The 26,373-nt window shown below is 34.5% G+C and overlaps 3 protein-coding genes, 1 non-coding gene and 1 pseudogene across 5 annotated transcripts; 3 read left to right on the top strand and 2 right to left on the bottom strand.

Annotated features, from left to right (window-relative positions):
• Positions 1-557: 557 nt before the first annotated feature.
• Positions 558-1,318, top strand: LOC102593261 (fasciclin-like arabinogalactan protein 7; annotated as a pseudogene).
• A 1,152-nt stretch (positions 1,319-2,470) lies between these two features.
• Positions 2,471-2,551, bottom strand: TRNAL-CAG (transfer RNA leucine (anticodon CAG)). The gene has a single exon. It is a non-coding gene; the product is annotated as a tRNA-Leu (tRNA).
• Positions 2,552-3,460: 909 nt separating this feature from the next.
• On the bottom strand, positions 3,461-10,025 carry LOC102604973 (heterogeneous nuclear ribonucleoprotein 1-like). 2 transcript variants are annotated; one of them, XM_015310734.1, is made up of 5 exons: positions 9,474-10,025; positions 9,312-9,364; positions 8,694-8,919; positions 7,201-8,389; positions 3,461-3,867 (listed from the first exon to the last, which is right to left on the bottom strand). In XM_015310734.1, exons 3-5 carry the CDS (start codon positions 8,913-8,915, stop codon positions 3,854-3,856), a joined length of 1,425 nt encoding a protein of 474 aa, XP_015166220.1. In that variant the 5' UTR covers positions 8,916-8,919; positions 9,312-9,364; positions 9,474-10,025; the 3' UTR covers positions 3,461-3,853. The 2 variants fall into 2 exon arrangements, with proteins under 2 accessions (XP_015166220.1, XP_006352009.1); XM_006351947.2 differs by having other exon boundaries at positions 9,312-10,025.
• Positions 10,026-13,019: 2,994 nt separating this feature from the next.
• On the top strand, positions 13,020-15,858 carry LOC102605312 (thymidine kinase-like). Its single transcript, XM_006351948.2, has 4 exons — positions 13,020-13,254; positions 13,986-14,130; positions 15,225-15,346; positions 15,451-15,858. Exons 1-4 carry the CDS (start codon positions 13,082-13,084, stop codon positions 15,722-15,724), a joined length of 714 nt encoding a protein of 237 aa, XP_006352010.1. The 5' UTR covers positions 13,020-13,081; the 3' UTR covers positions 15,725-15,858.
• Positions 15,859-17,827: 1,969 nt separating this feature from the next.
• On the top strand, positions 17,828-24,471 carry LOC102605648 (WRKY transcription factor 1-like). Its single transcript, XM_006351949.2, has 6 exons — positions 17,828-17,909; positions 18,002-18,129; positions 21,163-21,995; positions 22,073-22,247; positions 22,338-22,496; positions 23,649-24,471. Exons 3-6 carry the CDS (start codon positions 21,167-21,169, stop codon positions 24,133-24,135), a joined length of 1,650 nt encoding a protein of 549 aa, XP_006352011.1. The 5' UTR covers positions 17,828-17,909; positions 18,002-18,129; positions 21,163-21,166; the 3' UTR covers positions 24,136-24,471.
• The last annotated feature ends 1,902 nt before the right edge of the window (positions 24,472-26,373 follow it).

The following is a 26,373-nucleotide window of genomic DNA, read 5'->3' as shown; positions in this document are numbered from 1 at the left end:
GGGGGTGGGGAATTACTAGGAGTTTAAAGTTATGTTGCTCGGACTCTTCAGAATTGTCATCAGGTGATGTTGGATTTTTTTCTAAAAGTAGTATAGTTTTAAAGAATAAGACATAGGTGTGACAACATTTTTGGACAGTCTGAGCAACTTAGGTTATAATTGGATGTCAGGATCTAGATCATGCTACTATGTATAACCAGTTATTAAACTTTTTTTTTTAAAAGAAAAGGTGCTACATGCAGGAAAGGGGTTTTGATCAATCAAAAGAAGAATCTAAGTAGTTTAGTTACTTTATTCTAGGGGCGGTTCTGATAGCTTTACCTCAAATCCTATATTTGTAGTATGAAATTAACATTATTATGTGTATAAATAGTTTATCTAGATCTCAATAAATCAAAAAAAGGTGTGTTTCAGAACCTATAAACTTAAAACCTGAATCCGCCTCTGCTAACGTGACAAGAGTAGTTTTGTCACTAATGTCATTTTGATTAAAGTTCAATGACCATACGTGAAATTGACTCGTATTTTCCCCTGTTTGAATTTCCAGGGTCAAGAAAATGGACTATTGTATTGTTGTCATTAGTCTGCTGTTAGCCCTTTCAACTTCAGTAAATGGACAAACTATTGGATCACCAATTCAATCACCAGCTCCTGAATACACAAACCTAACCGAACTACTCTCGGTTGCAGCCCATTCAACACGTTCCTCGACTACCTCGTGTCCACTAAAGTCATCGATACGTTCCAAGAACAAGCCAACAACACAGAAGAAGGAATCACATTGTTTGTACCTAAAGACTCAGCCTTTTCTAAGCTCAAAAAACCGTCTCTTTCAAATCTCACAGGTGATCAATTCAAGTCCCTTTGCCTTTTCCATGCATTGCCACATTACTATAGTTTAGCTGATTTCAAGAACCTTAGTGAAATTAGCCCTGTTAGTACTTTTGCTGGAGGAGAATTGTACTCTTTGAACTTCACTTATGTGTCCGGGACCGTTCATCTTAGCTCAGGATGGGCTAATACTAAAGTTAGTAGCTCGGTTCATGCTACTTATCCGGTTGCAGTTTATCAGGTAGACAAAATTTTACTTCCTGAAGCAATTTTCGGGACTAATATACCACCAACACCAGCACCAGCACCAGCACCAGTATTTGACATTGCCCCGGATGCTGATAGTCCTGATCATGGCAAAAATGTAGCAGCATCATCTCCTGATTCTTCATCGCGTTCATCTTCTTATAGGATGATGAATTGGGGCATGTTGAATCACTTGTTCTTGGCAATTGTTGGTGGATTTTTGATGTTTTTGTTGTTTTAACTTATGTTTGCATCTGTTTTTTTTTATTGGTTTTGATGTAGAATGTATTCTTTTTGTTACATTTTTTGTTGATTGTGTTATGTGAGGAGTGAGATTTGTTATTTGGTTACATTTACTATTTATATACAAATTGATTCTTGTTATTCCTTTGATTTGAACTCGTATTCATAACATGAGTGTTGCAGATATGCGAATGTTAAGATGGATGTGCGTTTGTACAAGATTAAAACATGACTATAGTTGTCAAAAGATGCAAGTAAAAGATACATTGAGAAAAAATTATGTGAGATAGCTTGAAATGTTTTGGACATGTCTTGCGTCGACCTACAAATGCATTGGTTTGTTGTAGGTGTGAAAGTGTTAAAAGGGGGACAGGGTAGACCTAAAAGCACATGGAAAGAAGCGTTTTGAAAGACTTGTACATGTCTTTCGTCGACCCACAAATACATCGGTTTGTAGGTGTGGAAGTATAGTAAGTGAAAGTGATACATCGGTTTGTAGGTGTGGAAGTATAGTAAGTGAAAGTGATACATCGGTTTGTAGGTGTGGAAGTATAGTAAGTGAAAGTGATACATCGGTTTGTAGGTGTGGAAGTATAGTAAGTGAAAGTGATACATCGGTTTGTAGGTGTGGAAGTATAGTAAGTGAAAGTGATACATCGGTTTGTAGGTGTGGAAGTATAGTAAGTGAAAGTGATACATCGGTTTGTAGGTGTGGAAGTATAGTAAGTGAAAGTGATACATCGGTTTGTAGGTGTGGAAGTATAGTAAGTGAAAGTGATACATCGGTTTGTAGGTGTGGAAGTATAGTAAGTGAAAGTGATACATCGGTTTGTAGGTGTGGAAGTATAGTAAGTGAAAGTGATACATCGGTTTGTAGGTGTGGAAGTATAGTAAGTGAAAGTGATACATCGGTTTGTAGGTGTGGAAGTATAGTAAGTGAAAGTGATACATCGGTTTGTAGGTGTGGAAGTATAGTAAGTGAAAGTGATACATCGGTTTGTAGGTGTGGAAGTATAGTAAGTGAAAGTGTTAAAAGGGGGACGGGGTAGACCTAAAATCGTAAAAAAAAAAAATTGTAGGTGTGGAAGTATAGTAAGTGAAAGTGTTAAAAGGGGGACGGGGTAGACCTAAAATCGTAAAAAAAAAAAATTGTCAAGAATGGGATTCGAACCCATGCCCTTTCGGACCAGTACCTGAAACTGGCGCCTTAGACCAACTCGGCCATCTTGACATCTGATTTTATTCATTGATAGTTAATTATTTATATTCTAAAACTAATGGTAAATGTTAAGAATAATCAATGAAAGGATAAAACATTTTTAACCTATGATGGCATGTTACCTATCTTATTTTTCAATTTATCAATCAACATTTATTATAAACAGTCATTTGCACTACAATTACCTATTAGATGACCTAATAATATGCTTTACTCAAAGCACACTTGCAACTTATGAGTGGATGATAGCAATTGATATATCATTTCTTGTTTCCATCTCCATGCAACTAATTCAATAGGACCAATTATGAACCCAAGAGCCGATAAAAGTACTCAAGGACGTAAAAGCTTTCAATATAAATCACAACAACATATCCAATATAGTTTCACAGGATATGATAAGGTGTATGTAGACTTACCCCTATTCTTGAGAGAGTTAAAGGTTGTTGTTACTAATAGACCCTTGCTTCGAGAGGAGGTGAAAGAAGAGGAAAAGGATGAAAATAATAGAGAAAGAGAAATACTAACAGAATAGCGTAGATGATCAAAGTAAATGAAACAGTCATAGAATATAAGAATAAGATAATACTAGCAAGAAAATAATAATACTCATAAGCAAGCAGATAGCATATGCTCTCAGTATATAAAATTTAAACTCAAAAGAACAATAACTTCCCTAATGCAACTTCTTCAACTTTTAATATAAATATACCAAGAAAAGCAATCTAAATATATAGTAATATATATTCAATATTCACAATTCATACTAAACCAAACTCTCATACAATCAAATGAAAAGTAGAATGTACACAAACCTTACTCCTACCTCAAAGAGGTGGAAAGGTCATTTCCAAAAGACTCTAAGCTCAAGTATCGCATATCAGAGCAATAAGAAAAAGAACATAAGAAGTAAAGAAGACATAGCAAGTAATAGAGAAAGCATTACATAACATTCAAAACGTTTACAGCAAAAACATGGAATATAAATATTTTGTGCAAAAAAAAGACTGTCTATTTCCTTTGTATGTATTGCTGCAACTGCAATTTGATTTTACACCTCACTTGAAGGGGAAAAAAAAGAGGAAATTTCTAAAACATAACTCAAAAAAAAAATCCTTTTAAAACAAAGTGTCTTGCAAAGTTCTATCTCTAGACCTTCAAAAGGCAGGCATTCCAAGTGCCATACAAAAGGAAGTCCAACTCTTTAATAACTTCTCCAGCTTTATATAATTTGTGGAAATATTCAAAATTCATGATTCAACTTTGATGGAAAAAAATCTCGCCTACTATAACAGTCTTGGTTCGAGACTTCTCCTAGCCGTCCATTCCTGCATCAATAGAAGAACATTAGATTAAAACATAGCATTATCTGACATCACAACTCGAAGAACTGCAAGTGTGCAGACATCTATGAGAAGAGAGGATGGGAAGGAAATTTAAGGAAAATATCATGTGTAATAAAACAAGGTAAGAGTACACGGATAAAACTATTTGGTCGAAGCGCATGCCACACAAATATATTTCCTGGTCAAGTTGCCGTAAAAGAGCACTGAGGTTCCCAGTAGACAAGGACTGCATGAAAATTATGTAAGGAAACTCGAGATGATATGTTTTTCGAACATTTCAATAATCACAATCATGCTCAATGTTGTCCTTCGAAAAGCTTTGTCAAAATTCCCATAGCATAAGCACAAAAGAACAATTTCATCTAAGAAAGAGTACTAAGACTTGAACTTGGATTTTCTGATAAATAAAAGGTGTCTCATATCAAGAACAACGATTCTTTCAAGGTCGGCGCTTGCAACCAGTAGAGGAGGAGACAACAAACATGAAGGCTACCCGACCATTTTTCAAGGTCGGGAAGTCCAGTGAGATAAAAGTGGACCACCTCTCGGTCTCGGAACCTACCAAACATGTTTGCTACACCGTATGAGCAGAACTAGGTGAGAACCAAATTAAGGGTCATCCCAGAAATAGAAGCATGAAATGGCATAGAGGCGCTAATCTGCAAATGTTTGGCAATTGTGAAAAAACCTAACCGTGTTAGGGTCCAAAGGATTCTCCATGCTTTTGACTAATTTGGCTACAATTTTATGTGATTTTTAGTGAACCCATTGGAACTTAGGCAATCTAATATCCTTGGTAAATGAAGGTAGGGGTGGGGAGAGCTAATGGAATCGGAGAAAGAGATGCCAAACCAGAATTGCGACAACCTTCAAATATCCAATAAAAATGCATTGACATGAAATATAAGGGGCCAAAAGGACCGATCTCAAAGAGCAGTTGTAAAAGCGGCAACAAAAGGTAGAGATCATCTAACATTTGTCTTTAAGGTTCCCAAGCAGAAGTGCTGATCGATAAGATTACACATAGCAGGCAGCGAAGTTAGTGGACAGGTTGGCCTTCATTAGGCTCTAAAGAGAGGCTGGGTTTATAGGAATAAATGGTGTTGCTGGTGGATTAGGAGTTCCCAATGATACAGTCCTTATTGTGTGCTTCAAGTGCGTCAGCGAGAACTTCACAGTAGATTTACTAGAACTTTACTGGAGGTGTAAAAAGGAAAAAGAGGTCCAGTGGGAAGAATTGTGTGCGGACCGATCAAAGTGGCAATTTTTTGTGTAATTGTCAGATATCGTCACGCAAAAAGATTTGCCAATGAATGAAAGAGCATACAATGCTCTCCCTGATTTTATTTCCACCAGCAGGAACAATTTCCAAGAAGTTAGCATCAAGGAGGATGAACTTGAGAGGGTATATAAGGACATGTAACAAGAAGTGAGAAATTGTTCCAAACGATGTCACAGTCAATTATATGTGTTATCCTCCAGCATACAAAGAGTTGAATTGAAGTGAGATTAGTTTGCATTGCTTAAATGCGAACAATTCAGATACCTAGGCTCAATGTTTCATGATAACCGCATGATAGGTGAAGATATAATAAAAACTAAAAAAGAATGATAAATGGAGAAGTAATAGCAGAGTGTTATGCAATGGAATGATACCTATCAATGATGAGTGAATATTGGACCTCTAAATCCAACATATCCACAATATGGGTGTGTCACAAAAATGCGAGAGATAGGATAGATGTGCAATCATGCAAGATTAAATTAAGAGAAGGTTGTTTAAAATGGTATAGTCATGTTCTAATGTAGACCTCCATCATGGTTTGTAAGTGTGAAACCGTGATCGTTAAAAGTGTTTAAAAGGGACAAAGTACACCTAAAATGACAAAGAAGGAAGTGTTGAAAGACCTAAAATCTCTTGAAGTTCATGCAGACTTGGCAAAATGTAGAATATGATCCACATAGGCGATACAACTAGTTGAGATGAAGACCCACTCTAACTGGTACGCTACCATTACTCCAATATCTGCCATGAGTTCTTTTCTTGTTGAAGAAATTGTATGCCAGTAGACAATGAAGAGAGCTTTTAGGGTTAAAGAACCTAATATATTGAATATTGGAGTGAGACACATCTAAATGGAGCAAACTAGATAGTGAGAATTCATGTAGCAGACCCCAACAAGCTTATGGTTAAGTTTCAGTCATTGCATTTTTTCAATTGAAACAGTGAGAAGAGATGTTATGGAATGCATGAATCAACTCTATCTATACGGTAATGTGAGGGCTGTTTTTATGTCATCAATTATAGTCCCAACTCCAACAAGAGTTGGTGCAACAGATATCAAGGACTTCCGATCCGTCGGAGTTAGAGAACGTATACAAAATCATGGCGAAGTTTCTTAATTAAACAAACTTAAATGAAATATAAGATATTATGATCAAACCAAAACAAGTTCAAAAAACATTCCTCTATTTTTCCCATGAAAAAAATAGTTTATCAATATTTCATATTCCATGTAAATAGCGCACAAATTGATTTCAAGTTTTTGGACTCAATTTTACCATGCTCAACAAAATAAATTATCTTTTTAGGTCTTCGATCCCACATGCTATATCATTTGTATAGATAGTAATGTACATTAATTATTTGGCCCTCTTTTTGTAGGAACAGTTAACTGGATAAAGTAAACTATCAAAATAAATACTTTAGACCATAAGCATCACTTCCAGACCATCAATGACTACATACAACTCAACTCAAAGAATAAAGTATTCACTAATATTCTGATCCAAAAAAACCCTATCTTTTGACGCACGTGGAGATTATACTCATCTAGCAATTAGAATTAGGACAGATAAAGAACCATAGTCTTAAGTTCCAGGAAAGAAGTAAAAAACCAAATTATCAAATAAACAGTGTTAAACAGTGTTAAAGTTAACCGTGTTGAGAACCCAATTTTATAAACACCAAGTCCTAAAATTAGTAACTTTTGGCTGCCAGATATGCATTGAGAAAGACGAGAATAGCTAGAATTCTAAAACAATAAGGGTACAACCAACAATCAATAAAATTTAGCCAAATAAATGGAAATTGCCAAAGAGATGATGGGATAACTTGACAGTAACATACACTCTCTTCCATCTATGGAAAGTAAAGAGACTAAAGGTGAAGTTTAAGCACAATCTTACTCTACGCAAAGAACTTAACGTTGATGCAGATAGCTAGGAGCTTAAATCATATGATCATATGAGAGTTATACTTGTTCAAGATGATAAGAATAACACAAGACAACAGCTTAACCATGAGAAGTGTACCTCTGTTTGGTTGTCTGTTGCCAACTCCATAACTACCAACATAACCTGAAGAATTTTGAGGTGACATGTCAGAAGGTCCATTGCCTAGTCCATAACCAAGAGAACCGGTTGTATCCTGCTCAGAATTTGAAGGACGCCAAGTGTGATCATCATATCCCAAACCACTACCATAGAAATCAGCAAAAGCTCCCCCATCATAACTACCCCTGGATCCTGATGACATAGCGGCTCCACGTTTCGTGACGTCTCTGCCATGGCTTCCTGCCAACCCATATATGCTGTCACCATTCACATATCCAAGATTTCCATTTTTGCTAGAAACATTTCCTCCGCCTTGAGAGGAAATTGATGAACCCCAAACTCCACTGTTGCTAAAGTTTCCTCCTCCAATGTTTCCACTTCCAGATACTAAAAAGTTGCTAGAGCTTGTCGAGTTCGTCCCATGGTGCAGTCCTCCATCACCCCATAAATTGCGATTTGCTGAGTTCAAGAAAGAAGTGTTTCCTCCTCCACTTCCTCCGTCAAACCCAATGCCACCACCAAGTCTGCTTGAGCTATAATATGGATTCAGTCCCCGACCATAGCTTAAACTACTGTTAACATTTGCACTACCCCCATATCCTGGGCTCAGGCCTGGTTCAAAGTTAAGACCCATACCATAACCAGAACCAAATGGAGTAAAGACACTCCTACCCCCAGTGATGGGGCTAAATCTACCATCCATACCGACTCCATATCCTCCAACTGTATTTGGAGAGTATCCCTGTGCATACCCATCAAGGAAGTTATTCATCCTATTTAATCCATAGCTGTACCGACCAAGTGGGCTTTGGCTAGGACCTGGGGATAACTCTTTGGGGACAGCGCGCTTGACCTCAACCATTTTATCATTCAGCTCATGGTAAGACTTGAGCAAGACTTTATCCACTGCATCCTCTGAATCATAAGTGATGAATCCAAATCCTCTAGGCCTTTGAGTGTTATGATCATACATAACTACTGCATCTGTGATTGTTCCAAATTGCTCAAAATACTGCTTAAAGGCAGTCTCAGTGACAGTGGATGCTAAACCACCAACGAAAATCTTTCTCGTACGTCCTGGACCAGGACTAGGAGAACCATGAATACTAGGACTGCTTCTACTTGTCGTGCTCTGGTCATCCCGTGGAACTGCCCTCTTTGCTTCTACCTGTAAAATGAGGATTGTAAGAAATCTCTGGTAAATGAAGTAACTATAGATCTAAAGTTGTGAACTTCAGGCACTCAAAGCTCAGATCAAAGTAGAAGACCAGAAAAGTTTGATGACAAAATGCTATAAAAGTAAGATTAACAATCAGCATTGCTTGAGAACATCAACGATACCATGAAGGCCCAGAGCATTTGGTTAAATATTACATCATTTTGGTTATATCTTCATAACACTGTCATGCTAAGCTGTGTTCTAATAAAATAAAACCAAATTGTGAAGAATTTAGCAAACTTAAAGATCTTACCATCCTGCCATCAATGTTGTGTTTCTCCTTAACTACCCTCTCAGCAGCAGCAGGATCAGCAAAGACCACAAAACCGAAACCACGAGCACGGCCAGTAGTCCTATCCTTCATAATTACAGCTTCTACAACCTCCCCATAAGTACTAAAATACTCTTTTAGACGCTCATCGTCTGTGTCCCATGAAATCCCACCAACGAATAACTTACCAAGATCAACTTGCATTTTCCTACAATACCAAAATCAATAGTCATGAAATACTCAGTTCCAAACTTTCCATTCAACATTATGCAACTTCAAGCCCAAAAAAAAATTAAAGATTTTAAAACCAAATACCATTTGTTCATAGAACAACCCAACAACAACAACATAACCACCAGTCGGGTCTGTGGAGGTTAGTGTGCACGCACACCTTACCCCTACCTCAGAAGGACCTCAGCTCAAAAAAAAAAAAGAAATGACAAAGCATTCTTACTACATCATCATAAGAACAAACCCATTTTGCAGAAAATGAGACACCTCAAAGTAAATCCAAAATACAACATTAAATTCCACATCCATTACTTAACAAAAATGATATACAGATTAAGGAAACAACAGCCAAAACAGTAAAGAACATACCTTTTTACTGTGAAGTACAATGAAGAGCTTCAGAGACACACAACAATCTGTAACTGATCCAATAATTATCAGATTCAATCAAACTAAACGGATCAAAACAATCCAACAATGAAAAATGATTTCATCAAAACTTTTTTCATAAAAAAAATAATTAACAAATACCCAAATCAAGAATCTATATTTTCAACAATACCCATATGATAAATCACCCAAATCAAGATCTACAGAGGAGGCACAGTAACTAGAACCGAGGGCGATGTTCTTCCTCCTCTATATTAGCCCTCTTTACTTTTCTGTTCCCACTGTTCTTTTTTCAAGATTTTATTTTTTTTCTTCAAGATTTTGTACACACTATGATAACAATAACAGATTGATTCAACCCTTTTAAAAAGTTTTGATTTTGATGATTAAATTAAATTTTTTTCTTTTTTTAGTTTAATTTTTTTCAATCTTTTTTTTGCTAAGAACAAGAAGAAAGGAGAATATATGTGGTAATGAGAGAGAAAATTTTGATGTGATTTGATCTAAAGGATTTGGTTTTGCTTGTCCTCCAATCTCCTTCCTTGTATATATACTTTTTGTGAGAAAATTTGATGTAATGTAGAAGGAAAATGAGAGAAGAGAATTTGTTTTGAGTTTTGAAGTTTTTCTTGGTTTTGGTTTGTGATGTTTTGATTGATGAAGGGGTTGTGAATAATAAAAAAAACTTTTCATTGTGGACCAAAAAGAAAAATGACCCAAATCTAATAAAGGGAAAAAAATATTATTATTTTTATTGTAATAAAAACTTTGAGCTAAGTTCAATTTGCAAATAATTTATAATTGAAATTTTGTGTGTATTATTTCAACCTCAATTTGAAATTAGTTACTTGACCATCAAGAAAGGTAGATGGATGGATGAATTATGGACTATGGTAAATACGTATTTGTATAAGATGTTTATATCGAATTAATTTAATTTATTGTAATTTATTAATTTGATGAACAAAAATATACATTAATTGACCAAAATTAAGTGATAATTGTTTATATTCAAATATATGTCATGCAATCATTGATTTGATGTTAACATATGCTGCAGACGATTTTCTTACCAATGGGATATCTTTGTTTTTTTTATTTTTGCTAAAGAAAAACATAATATATAAATATGACGTTTAACTTGGTTTTGGCTGACATCTATGTCTTAAAACTTAAGATGTAGACACTTAAATTTGTATAAAATTGAACAAGTAGACACATACGTTCTACATGACATAATACATGAAGGATGCCACATATGACACAAAATTGTCATGCAGGAAGCCACGTAAGACAAATGTGTCTATTTGTTCAATTTTATACAAGTTTAAGTTTCTACTTGTGCATACCCAAAGTTAGGGGACGTAGATGTCAGTTGAAGTCAAGTTAGAGAACATGCTTGTGCATTATGTCATAAAGAAATGTGGATGATTAGACGTCTAAAACTAGATGGTTAAATAAAAAAGAAGAACAACAATAACAATAATGTAGTGTAATTCCATAAGTGAATTTGAAGAGGGCACGAGTATACAAATTTTATCTTTGTAGGATAGAAGGATTGTTTTTCGATAGAACCTCAACTCAAAAGAAAAGTTATCAAAATAGGATGGTGAGAAAAAAAAATGACACCTAATTAGCAAGATACAAAATAAATAACCCAACAAATAATAATACACATAGAAGAATAAAAATGACTCAATTAAAATTACAAAAAAAAAAGAAGTAGAAAAACTTATTGAAATAGCATTTTAAGTATAAGTAATAATTTTCAATCACAAAATTTTATTAAATATTAATCAAATATGTCATTGGGACCAATAAAGTCAAGATAAAATTCCTTGACCTAGTGAAACAACCTTTGCGGCTTTTCATTACAAATATACAAGAAATACACATTTAAATTTAAATATTAGAATATTACATTTAGATTTGAATGTCAAATGATTGAAGTTATTCATTTTATCAACATATGAATATACATGACTTGTCTTTAATAAAACAAATAGTAAATACAAAATTTAGATAAAATATTAATTAATTAATATATCATAGTTTCTTTTTATTCATAATTTTATGACTAATTATTCCAATGTCATCCACCAAACTATCCTTAGGGATCATTTGGTTTGAAACTAGGAGATAACATAATTATAACCATGAAACCACAATTAAAATGGCTTCTTCGGTATGAAATAAGTTATGAAGATTATAATTTTGAATTTACTATCAATTCTAGCAAATACCTTTGATTAAATGTAATAACTATAACATACCTAATTTAAACACACAAAATAGTTTTGGAGAGAATAGAATATATTCAGACCTTAACTTTATTTTTGTGGTGTGTAAAGATTGTTTGATAAATCCTCAACTCAAAAAAGGAGTAATCAAAGCACGAATGAAGAAAAAATAATAACAAACTAACAAGAAGTACCTAACAAATAAAACAATAGAAATACTAATAAAGATTGGAAAATAAGATCTTATGTGAAATACTAACGGCTCATTCGGTATGACAGATCAGGAATAACTAATGTTGGAATTTTGTTTAAATTAAATTATTAATATAAGTTTTTTCTTCAACAAAGAGGTGTCTTTTGAATGAAAGAGTGTCTCTTTTCATTTTTTTAAGTTGGTGTCTTTTAAATGAAAGGACGTGTTTTTTCATTCTATGGTTACCACAAATTTTATTCAAATCCAACTACTGGAGATTCACAAATAACTTTTTTAGAGAATACATCTCTTTACAAGATTCTCAACATAAATCTTTTCTTCTCCAAAGGATCAAGTCTTCAAGTTCTTGCTTTCTAATAGGATTATTTCATTATTTGCTTAGTGTAAAAATTTATAGGTTCGTCATATCCACTAAAAATATTTGCATATAATCCCATAGTAATCTCGTGGAGGAAAGAAAGCAAATATCGTTTTAGGAAAGTGTCTTACACATGTTTCAAGCCTTCAATTTTGTGTTCTTTATTCATATTATCAATCTTTCATCTTAGTGTTCTTCTTCATATAAATTGTGTCATTGATATATATTTTCCAACAACTGATTATGAATTTAATTTGGGATGAGCTTATCACATGTTTGGTTTGGATAAAATCACATAATAACTTATCCCAAAATTTCTAGGATTATAGTGTTTATCTTTATCCCACATTAAAAGTGGATGACAATGTTCTTCTTATTAACTGCTATATTTTCTTCTTCTGTCACTTGAGTTGATGCAATTGAGTTGAGGGTCTTTCATAAACAACATATTTACCTTTACAAGGTAATGGTAAGGTCTTCGTACACACCATCCTCCCCATATTCCATGCACTTAGTGAGATTTCACTAGGTATGTTGTAGTTGTATTGAAAGTGGATAACAATCATGAGATAAATAATTCGGAATGATTAATCCTGAAATAACTTATTTCCTAAGTAAAGAAGCCCTAAGTGCTAACTAAGTAATACTTTCCATCAAATATGAGATAAATTTAATCTCAAATTCTTTTCCCAAATATATCACCTAATCCCTCCAACCAAACGACCCCATCGAAAAAGTCGAATATTTATCAATTTTCCCTCCAAATTAGAAAAAAAAACAAAAATTCATATGCCTTTTGACTCTTTCCTCCCAAAAATTCAAAATTCAAAATTCAAAACCAAACCCCTTTTATATATAAAACTTGAAATTCATTCTTCATCTTCATCTTTCACAAATCTACAATCTCAGCTTTATTTTTTGTTAACCAATATTCGCCATGTCGTTTTGTTCTTCATCCCTGAAAAACACAGTTTCTGTATCCAATGGATCAGATCAAAGAGGTCATAATCATCTTCTTTCCGGCGAAATCCATGTAATTTTTGGCCCTATGTTTGCCGGTAAAACTACTGCTCTTCTTCGCCGCGTCAATTCTGAATCCAAACTGGGCAGGTACCAATTTTTTATACGCTTTAGAAGATATTCTCTTTGTTCCAATTTAAGTACGGTAGTTTGATTGGATACGTAGTTTAAGAAACAATGATAGACTTTTGGATCTCGTGATTTTAAATATAAAAAAGATCCATTCTTTATGGGATGAGTTTAGATGGAGTAACTTGGGTCGGTGTGTTAGTGAGGCTAGCGGTGGATTCAGGATTTAAGCTCTATGATTTCAATGTTTAAGATTTCAACTATTGAACCTATTATATTTTTAAAAAAATTGTGGGATTAGAGCTATTATTTGTTGCAATTTAGTATATTTTTACATATAGATATATGATTTGGTTAGAAAATATTGGGTTCAGATGAACTCGGTCACACAACAAGTCAACAACCATGGTGTGAATGTTCATAAAGCTGGTTTCAGTTACTTGTTTAGAATTGGAGTGTTGTAATAGTACTAGTAGTAGTTTTAAGCTGTTTGATTCTGTTTAAGTGTATATACCTTTTTTTTTTAAAAAAAGGAAACTTTTTGCTCTTTATGTTCCAATTTTATGTTGTAGTATTACTATTGTGGAATGTTAAGATTTTAATGTGTCAATCTCTATAGGACAATTGATATTGTTGTAGACGTTTGACGTTTTGAACGTTGATCTGTTAAAAATTGAAGTAGTTTCTATGTTAAATTTGGGTGATTGCTTTCCATACTTGTTTTTGTGATATAACTTGGATTCTTCAACTAGAAATGTGGTGATGATCAAGTCAAACAAAGATACGAGGTATGCAGTAGATGCAGTGGTGACACACGATGGGACGAAATTTCCATGTTGGTCATTGCCTGATCTATCATCTTTCAAACATAGATTTGGTCCAAATGCATATGAAAAGGTGCAGTCCTTTTCTTCTCTCCTTGTGCTTTACCTGTATGTAAAGCAAATGCCGTATCAAAGAAGTAAAGCCGGAAACAATTAAGAAAAAAAAGAAGTAGCAAAAGCAAATAATACGATAACTGAAACAATGAAAATAACATGTAATACTAAAATTGAAAAATATGATAGTAGGAGAGTAATAATAGTGTTACTGATAAAGGGACTCGATAACACTTAACTACCTACTAATGTTCTACTCTATTCCTTGACCTCTACATCAAGAACTAAAACTTAGTACCTATTCTTGATATTCTAGACTCGTGTTCCTAGAAGATCTAGTGTGTTATTTTCAATTTAAGGCAATCCGGTGCACAAAGCATCTTGCGTTTACATAGGTTATGAGGAAGGCATGCACTCTAAAGGGGGTGTAATGTAGGCAACCTACCCTGATGCAAGATTTCACAGCTCGAACTTGTAGACAACTTTCCATTCATAAAATTTGTGAAAAGTGTATGTAATACGTAAGCAAGGATGAATTATAGTAACTTGCATTGTTCCAAGGCTCCCTTTGTGTTATTTTCCGTTTTAAGTCTTGAAAATGTATTTGACTGAGTATGAGTAATCAGATTCTTTTGTGGTTGCAACCATGTCGATCAATTTGGAAAATCCATGATGTAAAAAAGAAAGGGTCTACTTTCTTACATCACTTAGAAATTAAATTCTTGGAGTATGGGGTTTTCTTCCTTTCACTCTTTTATGTGATGGGGAGAAACTAAAGGTTTATATTAGATATGTCGAGTCTTTTATTCGTAGTTTGTTTGTCCTTTAACCTAGTAGCGAGGACTCTCCACCTATAACCGTAAAGTCATGCATTTGAGTCACCAAGTGTCAGGATTTGCCATAAACAAAAAAATCCAGTGGGAAGGGGAAGAGTTGAGCTTATAGACAAGGCGAATCTCTTGGATCAGATCTATTGACGTTATGAAAGAACAACCTTGTCTAGCTTACGATGAAGATACTAATAACGTAGATGTAATTCTTGCTTTTCATTGTTTTGCACTCCATTTCTGGTTCGCTATGATTTTGTTCCTCATTGAATCTATTCGTTTGCAGGTTGATGTGATTGGCATTGATGAAGCTCAGTTTTTCGAAGACCTTTATGATTTCTGCTGCAATGCTGCTGATATTGATGGGAAGATTGTAATTGTTGCTGGCCTAGACGGTGATTACTTGAGGTATTTGTTGAATTTAACCACTCATTTATTTCCATCATTATATTTGGAGTGTCATAATTAGCACAAATACTATTCTAATGGCAATTCGCGCTTGCTTGTTACAGGAGGAAATTTGGCTCAGTCCTTGATATTATTCCAATTGCAGATACAGTTACAAAGTTAACAGCAAGATGTGAATTATGTGGCAAATGCGCATTTTTTACCTTGAGAAAAACCGATGAAATGCAGAAGGAGCTTATAGGTGGTGCTAATATGTACATGCCTGTCTGTCGACAACACTATGTCAATGGAAAGTCCATCATGGTATCCGTGAAAAAGGTCCTCGAATCTCATCAAATGCAGGTTGAATTAGTTATAGAGAAACCACTAGTTGCTTAGTAACACTTCTGGCTTGTGTGTGTGTATACATATATATATATATATATTTCCATGTGTTCAGTTTGTTTCAATTATCAATGTTAAGATGTTATTTGTTCTGTACAATATAAAACGCCATTCAGTGTTTCATTTAGTCTGTTGCAACTTATGAAGCAAACTCACTATTCTTGTCTATCTTCACTTGTCGACTAACCAGATTTCAGGCACACTCTCACCACAAATTGGCTCACTAACTAAGCTCAAGACCCTCTGCATCTCGGACAACCACTTATATGGTTCCATTCATGTAGAAACAGGAAAACTCGCCAATCTTGTTGAAGCTTGTCTTAAGAAAAACCAGTTAACAGGCCATATCCCTCGCGAAAATAGGTTACTTGCTTAGTGCAAAATTGTTCTATTCTTATGAAGTCATTCGAGCATTGAAGCTTCCACACAAACAATCTTTCTGGTCTGATTCCAATAACTATAGATGAATTAGCTTAGCCCAAACGTCTATACCTTTATGCTAACCGTTGAGAAACTTGCAAACATTGAATCTCCGCGACAACAAACTTTCTGGTTCCATTCCTAGAGAAATTGCATATCTGGATAACTTGGTTAGGCTGGCAATGGGTGCAAAACAGTTTTCAGGCCATTTGCCAAAGGATATTTTGTTAGGTGCATGTTAGATCCTCCGAGGATATTGCATTTTTGAAGGATCTGACAACATCTTTTAGAGAATCCGAACTACCTAGGAGCTAATGGAATATGACTTTTTCATTTCCCTACACTAGTATAGTTTAACCAACACCATTTTGGTGCAAGATTTTAATGAAATATCTATACCATGTGCGTCTAAATCAATTTTTTTTTAACTAAGATCTATATAGTTATATGTAAATTAAGGACGATAGCATGATGAATCAAAAAGTTTTGTATAAGGTAATTACAATATTTAAGCTAAAATGTTCGCTTTGTTCTTATAAATAGATGTTTCATTGTTTAAAAGGTGTTTTTGAGATCACTTAATTATCATAGAAAACTTTAAGTGAAATTACATACACATACTTCAATATCGCGATTGCTTTCACTTTCGTTGTTACTATGACTACAATTAATTGCTTTAGATCTTAACTAACTATGTAATCGATAAGTAAGACGCATAAATAGTTATTTATTGAGAGAATAAATTTACTAAATATTAACATTCTAATCGATCATTTGGTTGCTGATTTGGATAGGAGGCGTGTTATGCAAATATCAAATCGCCCATAAGTAATGTTACCTTTAATAGCTGGTTAGAAAGAAATCTATTCATACATAAAAACAATACGATATTAGATTTGCAATTTGGAGATTCGCATAAACAAACATATACTCTAAGTTATGAGAGAATTTAAGTATTATTTTACCTTTAAGATAAGATGGAATAACTAATAGTACATGATAACTAAACTCTGCAGAAAATACTACATAAATTCCCTTATAACTAATCCATACATTACGAATATCAACATAAATCTAACCAGCTAACAAACGACTCCTAAATAACTAAGAATGTGATACTCAAAACACATAATTCCTTAAGAGACGTATAAACAAGTAAAATAATAATAACTATGTTATAATCCCAACATAATTAAAGTTGACTACAACCAATATACATTAAAACACCATTAATGTAAAATAGAGAAGAAGTCAAAAATGAAATAGTAATAAAGGAAAAAGTCAAAAACCAATTTTATAAAAAAATATTTTTGACTATAATTTATACCAATCACCATCCAACACGTGTCCTTAGTAGGAAAAACCATTTAGGAAATAATAGTTCCCCTTTCACATAAATCATAAAAAAGCAATCTTTACCAATTTCAATGGCCCCTTCAAAAAAGTTTGTTAAGCAAATCCAACGGCTGAGTTCACTCTAATTCAAAAGTTGAACAAGTAAATTTAGATTCTTGATTACTAGTACTAATACTTTTGTATTAGTAGTTTTTTTTTTTTTTTTTTTTTTGAATTATTTCAATTGAATTTATTTCTATTCATCCAACACGTGTCCTTAGTAGGAAAAACCATTTAGGAAATAATAGTTCCCCTTTCACATAAATCATAAAAAAGCAATCTTTACCAATTTCAATGGCCCCTTCAAAAAAGTTTGTTAAGCAAATCCAACGGCTGAGTTCACTCTAATTCAAAAGTTGAACAAGTAAATTTAGATTCTTGATTACTAGTACTAATACTTTTGTATTAGTAGTTTTTTTTTTTTTTTTGGTTTTTGATTTTTGGTTAGCTGTGTAGGTAGTAGTAGTACTTGGTCCAAGTCAATGAACAGCTACCCTTTTTTGAGTTTCTCTGTTGGTTGATAAGAAAGAATCAAGAAACCCCAGGTGAAAATTGGGGCAAAATTAAGCAGGAAGAAGAAGAAGGTACGGATTATTAATTATTTTGTGATTTTTCAGTTTTTTTTTTGTCTGATGATTTATTGAGTGTTGTAGAATGTTGTTGTGTTGTAGAGCTTATTTTTTGTTGTGATTATGGGGTTTTGAATTGATGGGTTTTATGAAAAATTGATTCTTTTGCTTTGTTTTTGAACTGCTGTTTCTGGGTTTCTGATGGTTTTTTTTTTTGAGTTTTGTAGAATTGTGATGTGTTGTAGAGCTAATTAAATTGTGAATTTGGGTTTTTTGAATTGATGGGTTTTATGAAAAAATGATTCTTTTGCTTTGTTTTTGTACTGCTGTTTCTGATGTTTTTTTTTAGAGTTTTGTAGAATTGTGATATGTTGTAGAGCTAATTATGTTGTGAATTTGGGGTTTAGAATTGATGGGTTTTACGAAAAATTAATTCTTTTGCTTTGTTTTTGTTTGCTGTTTCTGGGTTTCTTATGTTTCTTTTTAGAGTTTTGTAGAATTGAGATATGTTCTAGAGCTAATTATATTGTGAATTTGGGGTTTTATTCAGTATGGCTTTCGATTCTTTGCTTTTTGTGTTACTGTATCTGGGGTTTCTAATGTTTTCTAGAGTGTTGTAGAATTTCGTTACGTTCTAGGGATTATCATCTTGTGAATTTGGAGAGTTGAATTGATGGGTTTTTGTCTAGGTTTTTTTTTTTGGAGGTAGGGGAAGGGGAAAGGGAAACGGAAACGGAAACGGAAACGGGGGAGGGGGTTACAAGGTGAGGAATCAAACTTTCATCAACAAGGGGAAAGTTTAGGTAGCCAACCAATTGAGCTGATAAGATTCCTGATTGGTTTTTGTCCAGTTTGGCTTTCAATTCTTTTGTTTTCTGTGTGCTACTGTTTTTGGGTTTCTAATGGTTTCTCGAGTGTTGTAGAATTTCGTTACATTCTAGGGATTATTATTTTGTGAATTTGGGGTTTTGAGTTGATGGTTTTTTTCGTAGTTCAGTTTGATTTTCGATTCTTATGCTACTGTTTCTGGACTTCTAACGTTTTTTGGAGTGTTGTGGAATTTCATTATGTTCTAGAGCTTATGCTAATTAAAGACTTGTGCTTTAATGAGTACGTGATGTCGCTTTCTGCTTTTAAATTTGCTATGTTTATGGTGCTAATATTTCACCCTTCTGATTGATTTTTACACTTTTGAGTTGTTGGTAAGACTGTAGCAGGAAGGTGTTGAACATAAGGTTTTTGTGGTGAAATCCCAGTTTTTCTTCATAAAAACGTATGTAGTCATTGCTAAAGAGGAATTCTGACAAGGTGTCCCAAAATTTGCTTTAGAGTCCATGTTGCCTCGCGTGATCATGAAATTTGATTGGTTCGCCGTGTTCATGGCGCCATATAGGAAAATTTCTAGATTTCCAAGTCCTTTTTCTCGTCATTTCCAAAAGAAGCAGCGTAGAGTTAAGTTATCTTGTCAATGACACCTATCCCATTTCTGACATGTCATGTCACGTCATATAATAACACAATTTTTCATGGTTATAACTTCTGAAAATGGCGTTCTGTATCGACTTTCTATAACCTTTAGGATACCTACTTATATAGTAAGTTCCAACTGCACAACAACAGCTTAGATGGTCATACCACCCTATTTTATCCGTTTTCTTTTCTTTTCTCTCTTTTGCACTTCCTCGTGGCTTCACTTATCAAGTGGGAATAGTTCAGCTCTTCACATTCATTGATCTAGAATTGACCACTGTTTTGGTTTGTATACAGCGATGGGAAATATTCGACAATATCATGAATTGTACGTCTACAAATGTCAGTACTATCACCAGAAAGCAGTTGTAAATTATTACTGCTGTTCCTTTCTATACATAAATCCTAGCTAAGATATAATACAAAAATCGCTTTGGACTTGTGAAAAGAGAGCGAGAAAGAAACTACTATTTTGCATGACATGTTAACTATTTTTCCAATTGTATTCCTCCTTTCTAGGTGAAGAAATGTGTAGAGAAAGGAAAGTTTAGGGCATCGTTTACAGCATTCGTGGTTGTAATGATTAAAGAAATTCAGATATGCATTGTCATTGCGCTTAAGTAAGGTATTTTCTCCAGTAATGAGAAATATACTAGAAGAAAAGTTCAGATAATGAAACATGTGTAGTTTGTAGATTGCAAAATAAAGGTAGCTTTCTCTTCTTTCCTTTTCAGTAGTTTACTTCCCAGTTTTGCAGACTCTTCATTTTTGCTGCCGAACCCGTGTCGACACAACACGGATGCGGATACGGGATTCGGTTAACCCACTTAGGATAGGACAAATTTTGGGGGAAAATTGAGATTTTGATTTCTCAAAATAAAAGATAAAACAGATTTAAGACGTGAGAAATGGCATACCTTCAATCTTTTTTTTTAAGCTTTCCTCTTGGTCAATGTTTGCTCTTTATAGATGTTTCTTTTTCATAAAAAAGAGGAATAATTTCTAAATTAATTATTAGCATGTTGATTTTTTGAGTATTAAAATATGTTTTTTTAATGCGAATCTTGGAGATTGAATTCTACAACATATAAGTTTTCCAGAGAATTATCTCTCAAACATTAGAATGTCTTTATAGCTCCACTTTTATAATTTTGAATTTTTTTAACCGAATCCTAGTACGAGTATCCAAACCTGGATCTGTACCCCCGTATATTAAAATTTAGATGTTGCCGAATCCTACCCTCAGATCCGCATCCATGTTGGGTATCCGCACCCAAGTCTGAGCAACTTGTCGGTCAGTACTGTCAACAGAATGCTTCCTTTCCCATGAACTTCTATGTTTTTCTGTTCTCAGGTCCTTGGAACTATTTATTCTTCATGTTCAAATAGATCCAAATTCAATAACTGTTGAACTGTTAAATCACAGATTCTATATTCCTGCTAATTACTTTTTTTTTAAAAAAATGCACAGCATGATAACTGGAATATGAATTTGTAAGCCCATATACTTGTACTTTATTTCCTTGCCAAAAGTGTGTATAATTTGGTACTCATGATTCAAAGACCGTCTTTGCACAGGGTAATGGGTACCCCTAAAGAAGAGGCGACGGATGAAGTTTTCTCCGAGAATTTAGAGCAGAAGCCGGACCCTGACTCTGCAACCAGAAAATTAGAGTTAAAAGCCGATGTTGTTTCTGGTGAACTGCAGAAGAGGCTGAGTCAATGTGATAAAGGGATTAATGTGTCACAATCCAATCAAGAAGCTATTTCTCTTTCTAGAGTACAAGAGAACCAGCCAGAATATGTGCAGAAGCAACAGGGTGTTAAGAGTGAGGCTGATGCATCTGGATCTAGTCAACTTTCTAGTTTACCAAAGGACTCAGATGCAAAATCATGTGGATCAGAATCTAGTGTAAAAGACAAAGTGGTTTCCGTGTTATCTGGTAAGGCTTCAGATTCTTCAGATCAAATGCGAAGTTCGAACATGGAGGTTTTTGTATCACAGTCTGATCTACAACGAGTAAGTTATACCATAAAGCGTGAGAAAGCTTTGGATAAGTTGCAACCAAGGCGGAATCCTGACACTAGTGCCCATGGGTTGATGTCTGATCAAGGAACGACTCTCCTCAAGGCACCTGAAAAACCATCAGAAGATGGATATAACTGGCGAAAATATGGTCAGAAGCTTGTGAAAGGAAATGAGTTTACTCGGAGTTATTACAAGTGCACATTCCCTAATTGTCTAGCAAAAAAGCAAGTGGAGAGATCACATGACGGGCATATTACAGATATCCACTATATTGGGAAGCATGAACATCCGGAAACTCTAAGTGTTCCCCAGATGTCCCCCGAGTATGTACTCCCTTTGCAAATGAAACGACCAGACATTCCAATTATCACTGCATTAGAAGGTACCCAAGATTGCTGAGTAAATTATGAGTTTCTTTGACCTACTTTCTTTACTAATTTTGTAAGTGACATTTATCAGCTGAAGGTGAGAAATCTTCTACGCCCCGAGAAACATGTGAACCTAGTAAGCCATCAGAAGCCCCGCTTGCGTTGGACATTGTGTCAGCTTGTGATAGTGTGAAGGTTACGCCTTTGAAGCGACATAAATTGGAAAATGAGGTCGATAAGGGTGATGGTCAAGACTCAAAAAAACAGTATGTTGAAGCCCAAGCTGTGTTTGTCTTTGATGTTTCAGGTCTAGATACTCTTTTAAAATTAATAGTTGTGTAATTGTTTTGCAACAGAAAAAAGGACACAGTAGCTACGGATGATACTCCACCTATTAAGTCCCATAGTGAACCACGGCACATTGTTCAGACCGTGAGCGAAGTAGATATAATCAATGATGGTCAGCGCTGGCGCAAATATGGGCAAAAAATTGTCAAAGGCAATCCAAATCCGAGGTACATATAATTAATTCTTCAAACATATATGCACAAATTTGGTATGCCCATGCCTGAAGATTCCTTTTATCAGCACTTTTGAATATCAGGTGTTATAATTCCTCACTATCTGTTTTTTGATCCTCAGTATATTTTGCTGCAGTGCTGTTACATAGTAGTCTCTTGATACGTATAATGTTATCACTGATAGTAAAATTTAGAAACTAGACTATTGGTGGAAAAAAGATCTTTTTTTTTGGTTCACTTCCATTTCTTTGCAATTATTGATAGTCTGGAAAGATGGATTTAAAATGTTCCGCGCATTTGTACTCGTCTAATTGTAATCCAGCAAATTATGATTTCTGCAGTCAGTTATGTATACCATGTTTTTCCTTACTCCTTTGTTTGGATTGATAAGGTGCAAAGAGAATTCAACAGTTGTCAGGCATGAGTCGAATAGTTTCTGTTCCTGTGAAGTATGAACTATGCTTGTTTTCTATAAGCGTGATTATAGTACATGAGTGATTGCTAAATGGATCATATTTTGCAAACAATTGCTATAGTTGTTAAAATCTTACATTCAGCCTATCTACTTTAAAGAAATGATCTTAGGCCATATCTACTTGTAAAGAAATGGATCTAATCTGATGTTGGACTCTTCAACACTACAGAAGTGTATTGATACAATGACATAATACATAAATATGTCCTTTAACTTGGCTTCAGCTGACATCTATGCCCTTCAACTTTGAATATGCACAAGTAGGCACTTAATCTCGTATAAAATTGAACAAGTAGACACACATGTGTTCTATGTGTCATAATACATGTAGGACACAAATTTGCCATGTAGGACGCCACGTAGGTCGAATGTGTCTATTTGTTCACTTTTATACAAGTTTTAGTGCCTACTTATGGACATCCAAAGTTAGAGGGCATAAATGCTAGTTGAGGCCAAGTTAAAGGGCATGTTTATGTGTTATGCCTAATACAATCCATTATCAATAACAACATACCTAGTGAAAGAATTTTTTATATTTTGTAGTCCCCGTGAGGTTTCCACTCTGTGTGTTGCTTTGATTACTTGTTTCTTATTTTTGTAACATGTCTGTCAGCTTTCAACTCTCTCTGAAATGCTTTTTCTTTCTCTAATGCCAACTTCTCCATCTGTAGGAGTTACTACAGATGCTCAGTTGCTGGTTGCCCTGTGAAGAAGCACGTGGAGAGGGCATCCCATGATCCAAAATTAGTCATTACAACATATGAAGGACAGCATGTCCATGATTTCCCAACTTCTAGGGCTATAAGCCAAATTTCAGTGGCACCTGATGCCGGTACAGCAGACATACGTGAAGATTCCAGAATTGAATCAGGTGAAAAGAAACATGTCGTAGAGTCCAAAACTGAATCAGGTGAAACCAAACATATCAGAGAGTCCAAAACTGAAGCAAGTGAAAACAAACATGTCAAAGAGTCCAAAGCCAAATCGGGTGAAAACAAACATGTTGGAGAGTCCAAAACTGAATCAGGTGGAAACAAACATGCCGGAGAGTCCAAACCTGAATTGGGTGGAAACAAACATGTCGGAGAGTCCATACCTGAATCGGGTGAAAACAAACATGTTGGTCTTGACATGGCTGTTCATATTGGTGCAAATTGAGTGTCAACCATCTGATGCAAAACAATCAACTTATCCAGAAGTAGAGTTTTTACTACACCAGTCTTCCAATCTTACAAATTTGTTCAATTATTCTCTTCCTGAAGGGGAGAAAAGAAGGTTACATTTCATAGGTACACTTCTTAACTTATTATTGGCGATGGAGCTGTGTTATCGTATATTCACTGTATAAATTATGTTTCTTAGCAAACGGGAAACGAATGTTAGGTTTTTATCAGAAATAACCAATTATTGACAGTTGATCAGGCTGTTTTAGCTTTCTGTAACTAGTTTGCAGATGCATTTTACATAAGAATTGAGTGATAACAGGGAACACTACATGGAAACCTGAATCTTAGAAAGTATCTTAATAATGAAATATTGTGCTTTCTAACTTGTCACTCCTCCCTGACTGTTCTGAAATTGAGGTATAGTTGATTGATTGATAACTTGTCGGTTGCTACTCCTCGTGGTCCTAAAATAGAATCGATGGTTTTGTAGATCTCTCTATTTTATCGACAAAATTCAGATACTTGAAGCAGGTACTCAGTGGAATAAGTCCAGGTGCGCACAAGTTGACTCAGATATCATTGTAATAAAAGAAAAGTTCATACTTGAAGATGTCTCTTGGCTCCAACTGGCAAGCTATTTAAAAGAATCAAATAGGATTGGTAAAAGGATATTCATCTTACAATAAATCTCCAATTATTCTTATAGTTTAAAAAATATCACACTAGAGTACATGTATACACATAGTCCAATAGACAAATTTAACATGATAAATGGCTCATAAATGTCAAAAAAATTATATACTATATCAAAGGGGAGTCTTGGCATAATTGGTTAAGCTATCATATAATTAGGAAGCCATGAGCTCCAGTTGTGGGAACACGCTCTTGTAGAAATATAGGGTAAGTCTGTGTACAATAGATTCTCGTGGTCCGGTCTCATCTTGCAAAAATGCAAGGTAAGTTTTTGTTCAATAGATTTATGTTGTCCGGTTCTTCTTCGCACCGCGCATAGCAAGAGCTTAATGAACCAAGCTGTGTTTTTTTTTTTAAAAAAAAGATTAAGTTCCAATTGTAAGCAAGTCTGGGTTATCATTTTAAAGGAAATTTATGCAGTGTTTCTGAACAAAGTCAGGATGTGGATTGGATAGGCTGGTCTGACTGTTTGGGCCTTTGGATTGGGTTGTCTGCTATTCTTTCCATTTATTTAAGGAAAAAGATAACATCAAATCAAACATTTTATTTAAGGAACTTGCATTTTTGAAAATACCTGATTTTAAAAAATAAAAATATACTTGTTAATTAATTATAGGTTAAATGAGTTTAGCTAAATATTATATTATAAGAATTAAAATAAAAATTTATCTATAATTGAAGGATGAAGAAGTATAAGTATCCTAATTTCGTCAATATGAAGAAGAGCTTTGGAGCAACGATAAAATTATTTTTGTGTGACATAATTCACAAATTTGAGCCGTGGAAATAACTACTTATAGTGCTTGCATTAGGGTAGATTGTCTATATCACGGGTCAAGGGGTGCAATTATTTTCTAAACCTTGCTAATACATAATGTTTTGTGCATCATTTTTTTTTTACTTTTGGATAATATTTACAAAAATAATATACCTAGTGAAATTCCACCAAGTGGCCGGGTATGAATGTGGTAGAGTGTACGTAAACCTTACCACTACGTCGTGGAGGTAGATAGACTGTTTCCAAAAGACCCTCGGCTCAAGTGCATCAAATCTAAGCAAAAGAAGAAAAAAACAATGAAGAGCGCATAACTATTAATAAGAAAACAGTAAAATATCTATAAGAAAGAAACAATATAACAATAATGTAATAGTGCGATAATCGAAATACAATAAACAACATATGGCAAGAACTACAAGAGTTCGACTAGTGCTACGACATGCACTAACAAGCCTAAAGCTACACACGTAAGACTACACTCCGCCCCTACTAACCTTCTACCTTAATCCGCGACCTCCACTCTTTCCTATCTAGAGTCATGTCCCCACGGTAATATGAAATTATGCCATGTTCTGTCTAATTACCTCTCCCCAATATTTTTTTTGCCTATCTCTACCCTTCCGTTTACCCCTACAACCAGCCTCTTGCACCTCCTCACTGAGACGTTAATGCACCTCCTTTAGACATGTCCAAACCATCTCAGACTTGCTTTTCTTATCTTGTTCGCTACAGGGGAAATTCCCATCTTCTCTCAGATAT

Source organism: Solanum tuberosum, unplaced genomic scaffold, assembly GCF_000226075.1.
Source record: "Solanum tuberosum cultivar DM 1-3 516 R44 unplaced genomic scaffold, SolTub_3.0 scf00140, whole genome shotgun sequence".
In the NCBI taxonomy this organism is placed as follows: domain Eukaryota; kingdom Viridiplantae; phylum Streptophyta; class Magnoliopsida; order Solanales; family Solanaceae; genus Solanum; species Solanum tuberosum.
The sequence above is the reverse complement of the archived record's forward strand: the minus strand, read 5'-3'. Positions and strand labels throughout refer to the sequence as shown.

Bases quoted from the DNA above. Each gene is read 5' to 3' on its own strand.
- LOC102604973 (XM_006351947.2), bottom strand. From the start codon at position 8,915: ATGCAAGTTGATCTTGGTAAGTTATTCGTTGGTGGGATTTCATGGGAC. The intron at 8,390-8,693 runs GTAAGATCTTTA...CTCATTTTACAG, and splicing joins ACAACATTGATGGCAGGATG to GTAGAAGCAAAGAGGGCAGT.
- LOC102605312 (XM_006351948.2), top strand. From the start codon at position 13,082: ATGTCGTTTTGTTCTTCATCCCTGAAAAACACAGTTTCTGTATCCAAT. The intron at 14,131-15,224 runs GTGCAGTCCTTT...ATTCGTTTGCAG, and splicing joins GTCCAAATGCATATGAAAAG to GTTGATGTGATTGGCATTGA. The intron at 15,347-15,450 runs GTATTTGTTGAA...TGCTTGTTACAG, and splicing joins CTAGACGGTGATTACTTGAG to GAGGAAATTTGGCTCAGTCC.
- LOC102605648 (XM_006351949.2), top strand. From the start codon at position 21,167: ATGGGTACCCCTAAAGAAGAGGCGACGGATGAAGTTTTCTCCGAGAAT. The intron at 22,248-22,337 runs GTATGTTGAAGC...GTTTTGCAACAG, and splicing joins GGTCAAGACTCAAAAAAACA to AAAAAAGGACACAGTAGCTA. The intron at 22,497-23,648 runs GTACATATAATT...CTCCATCTGTAG, and splicing joins AAAGGCAATCCAAATCCGAG to GAGTTACTACAGATGCTCAG.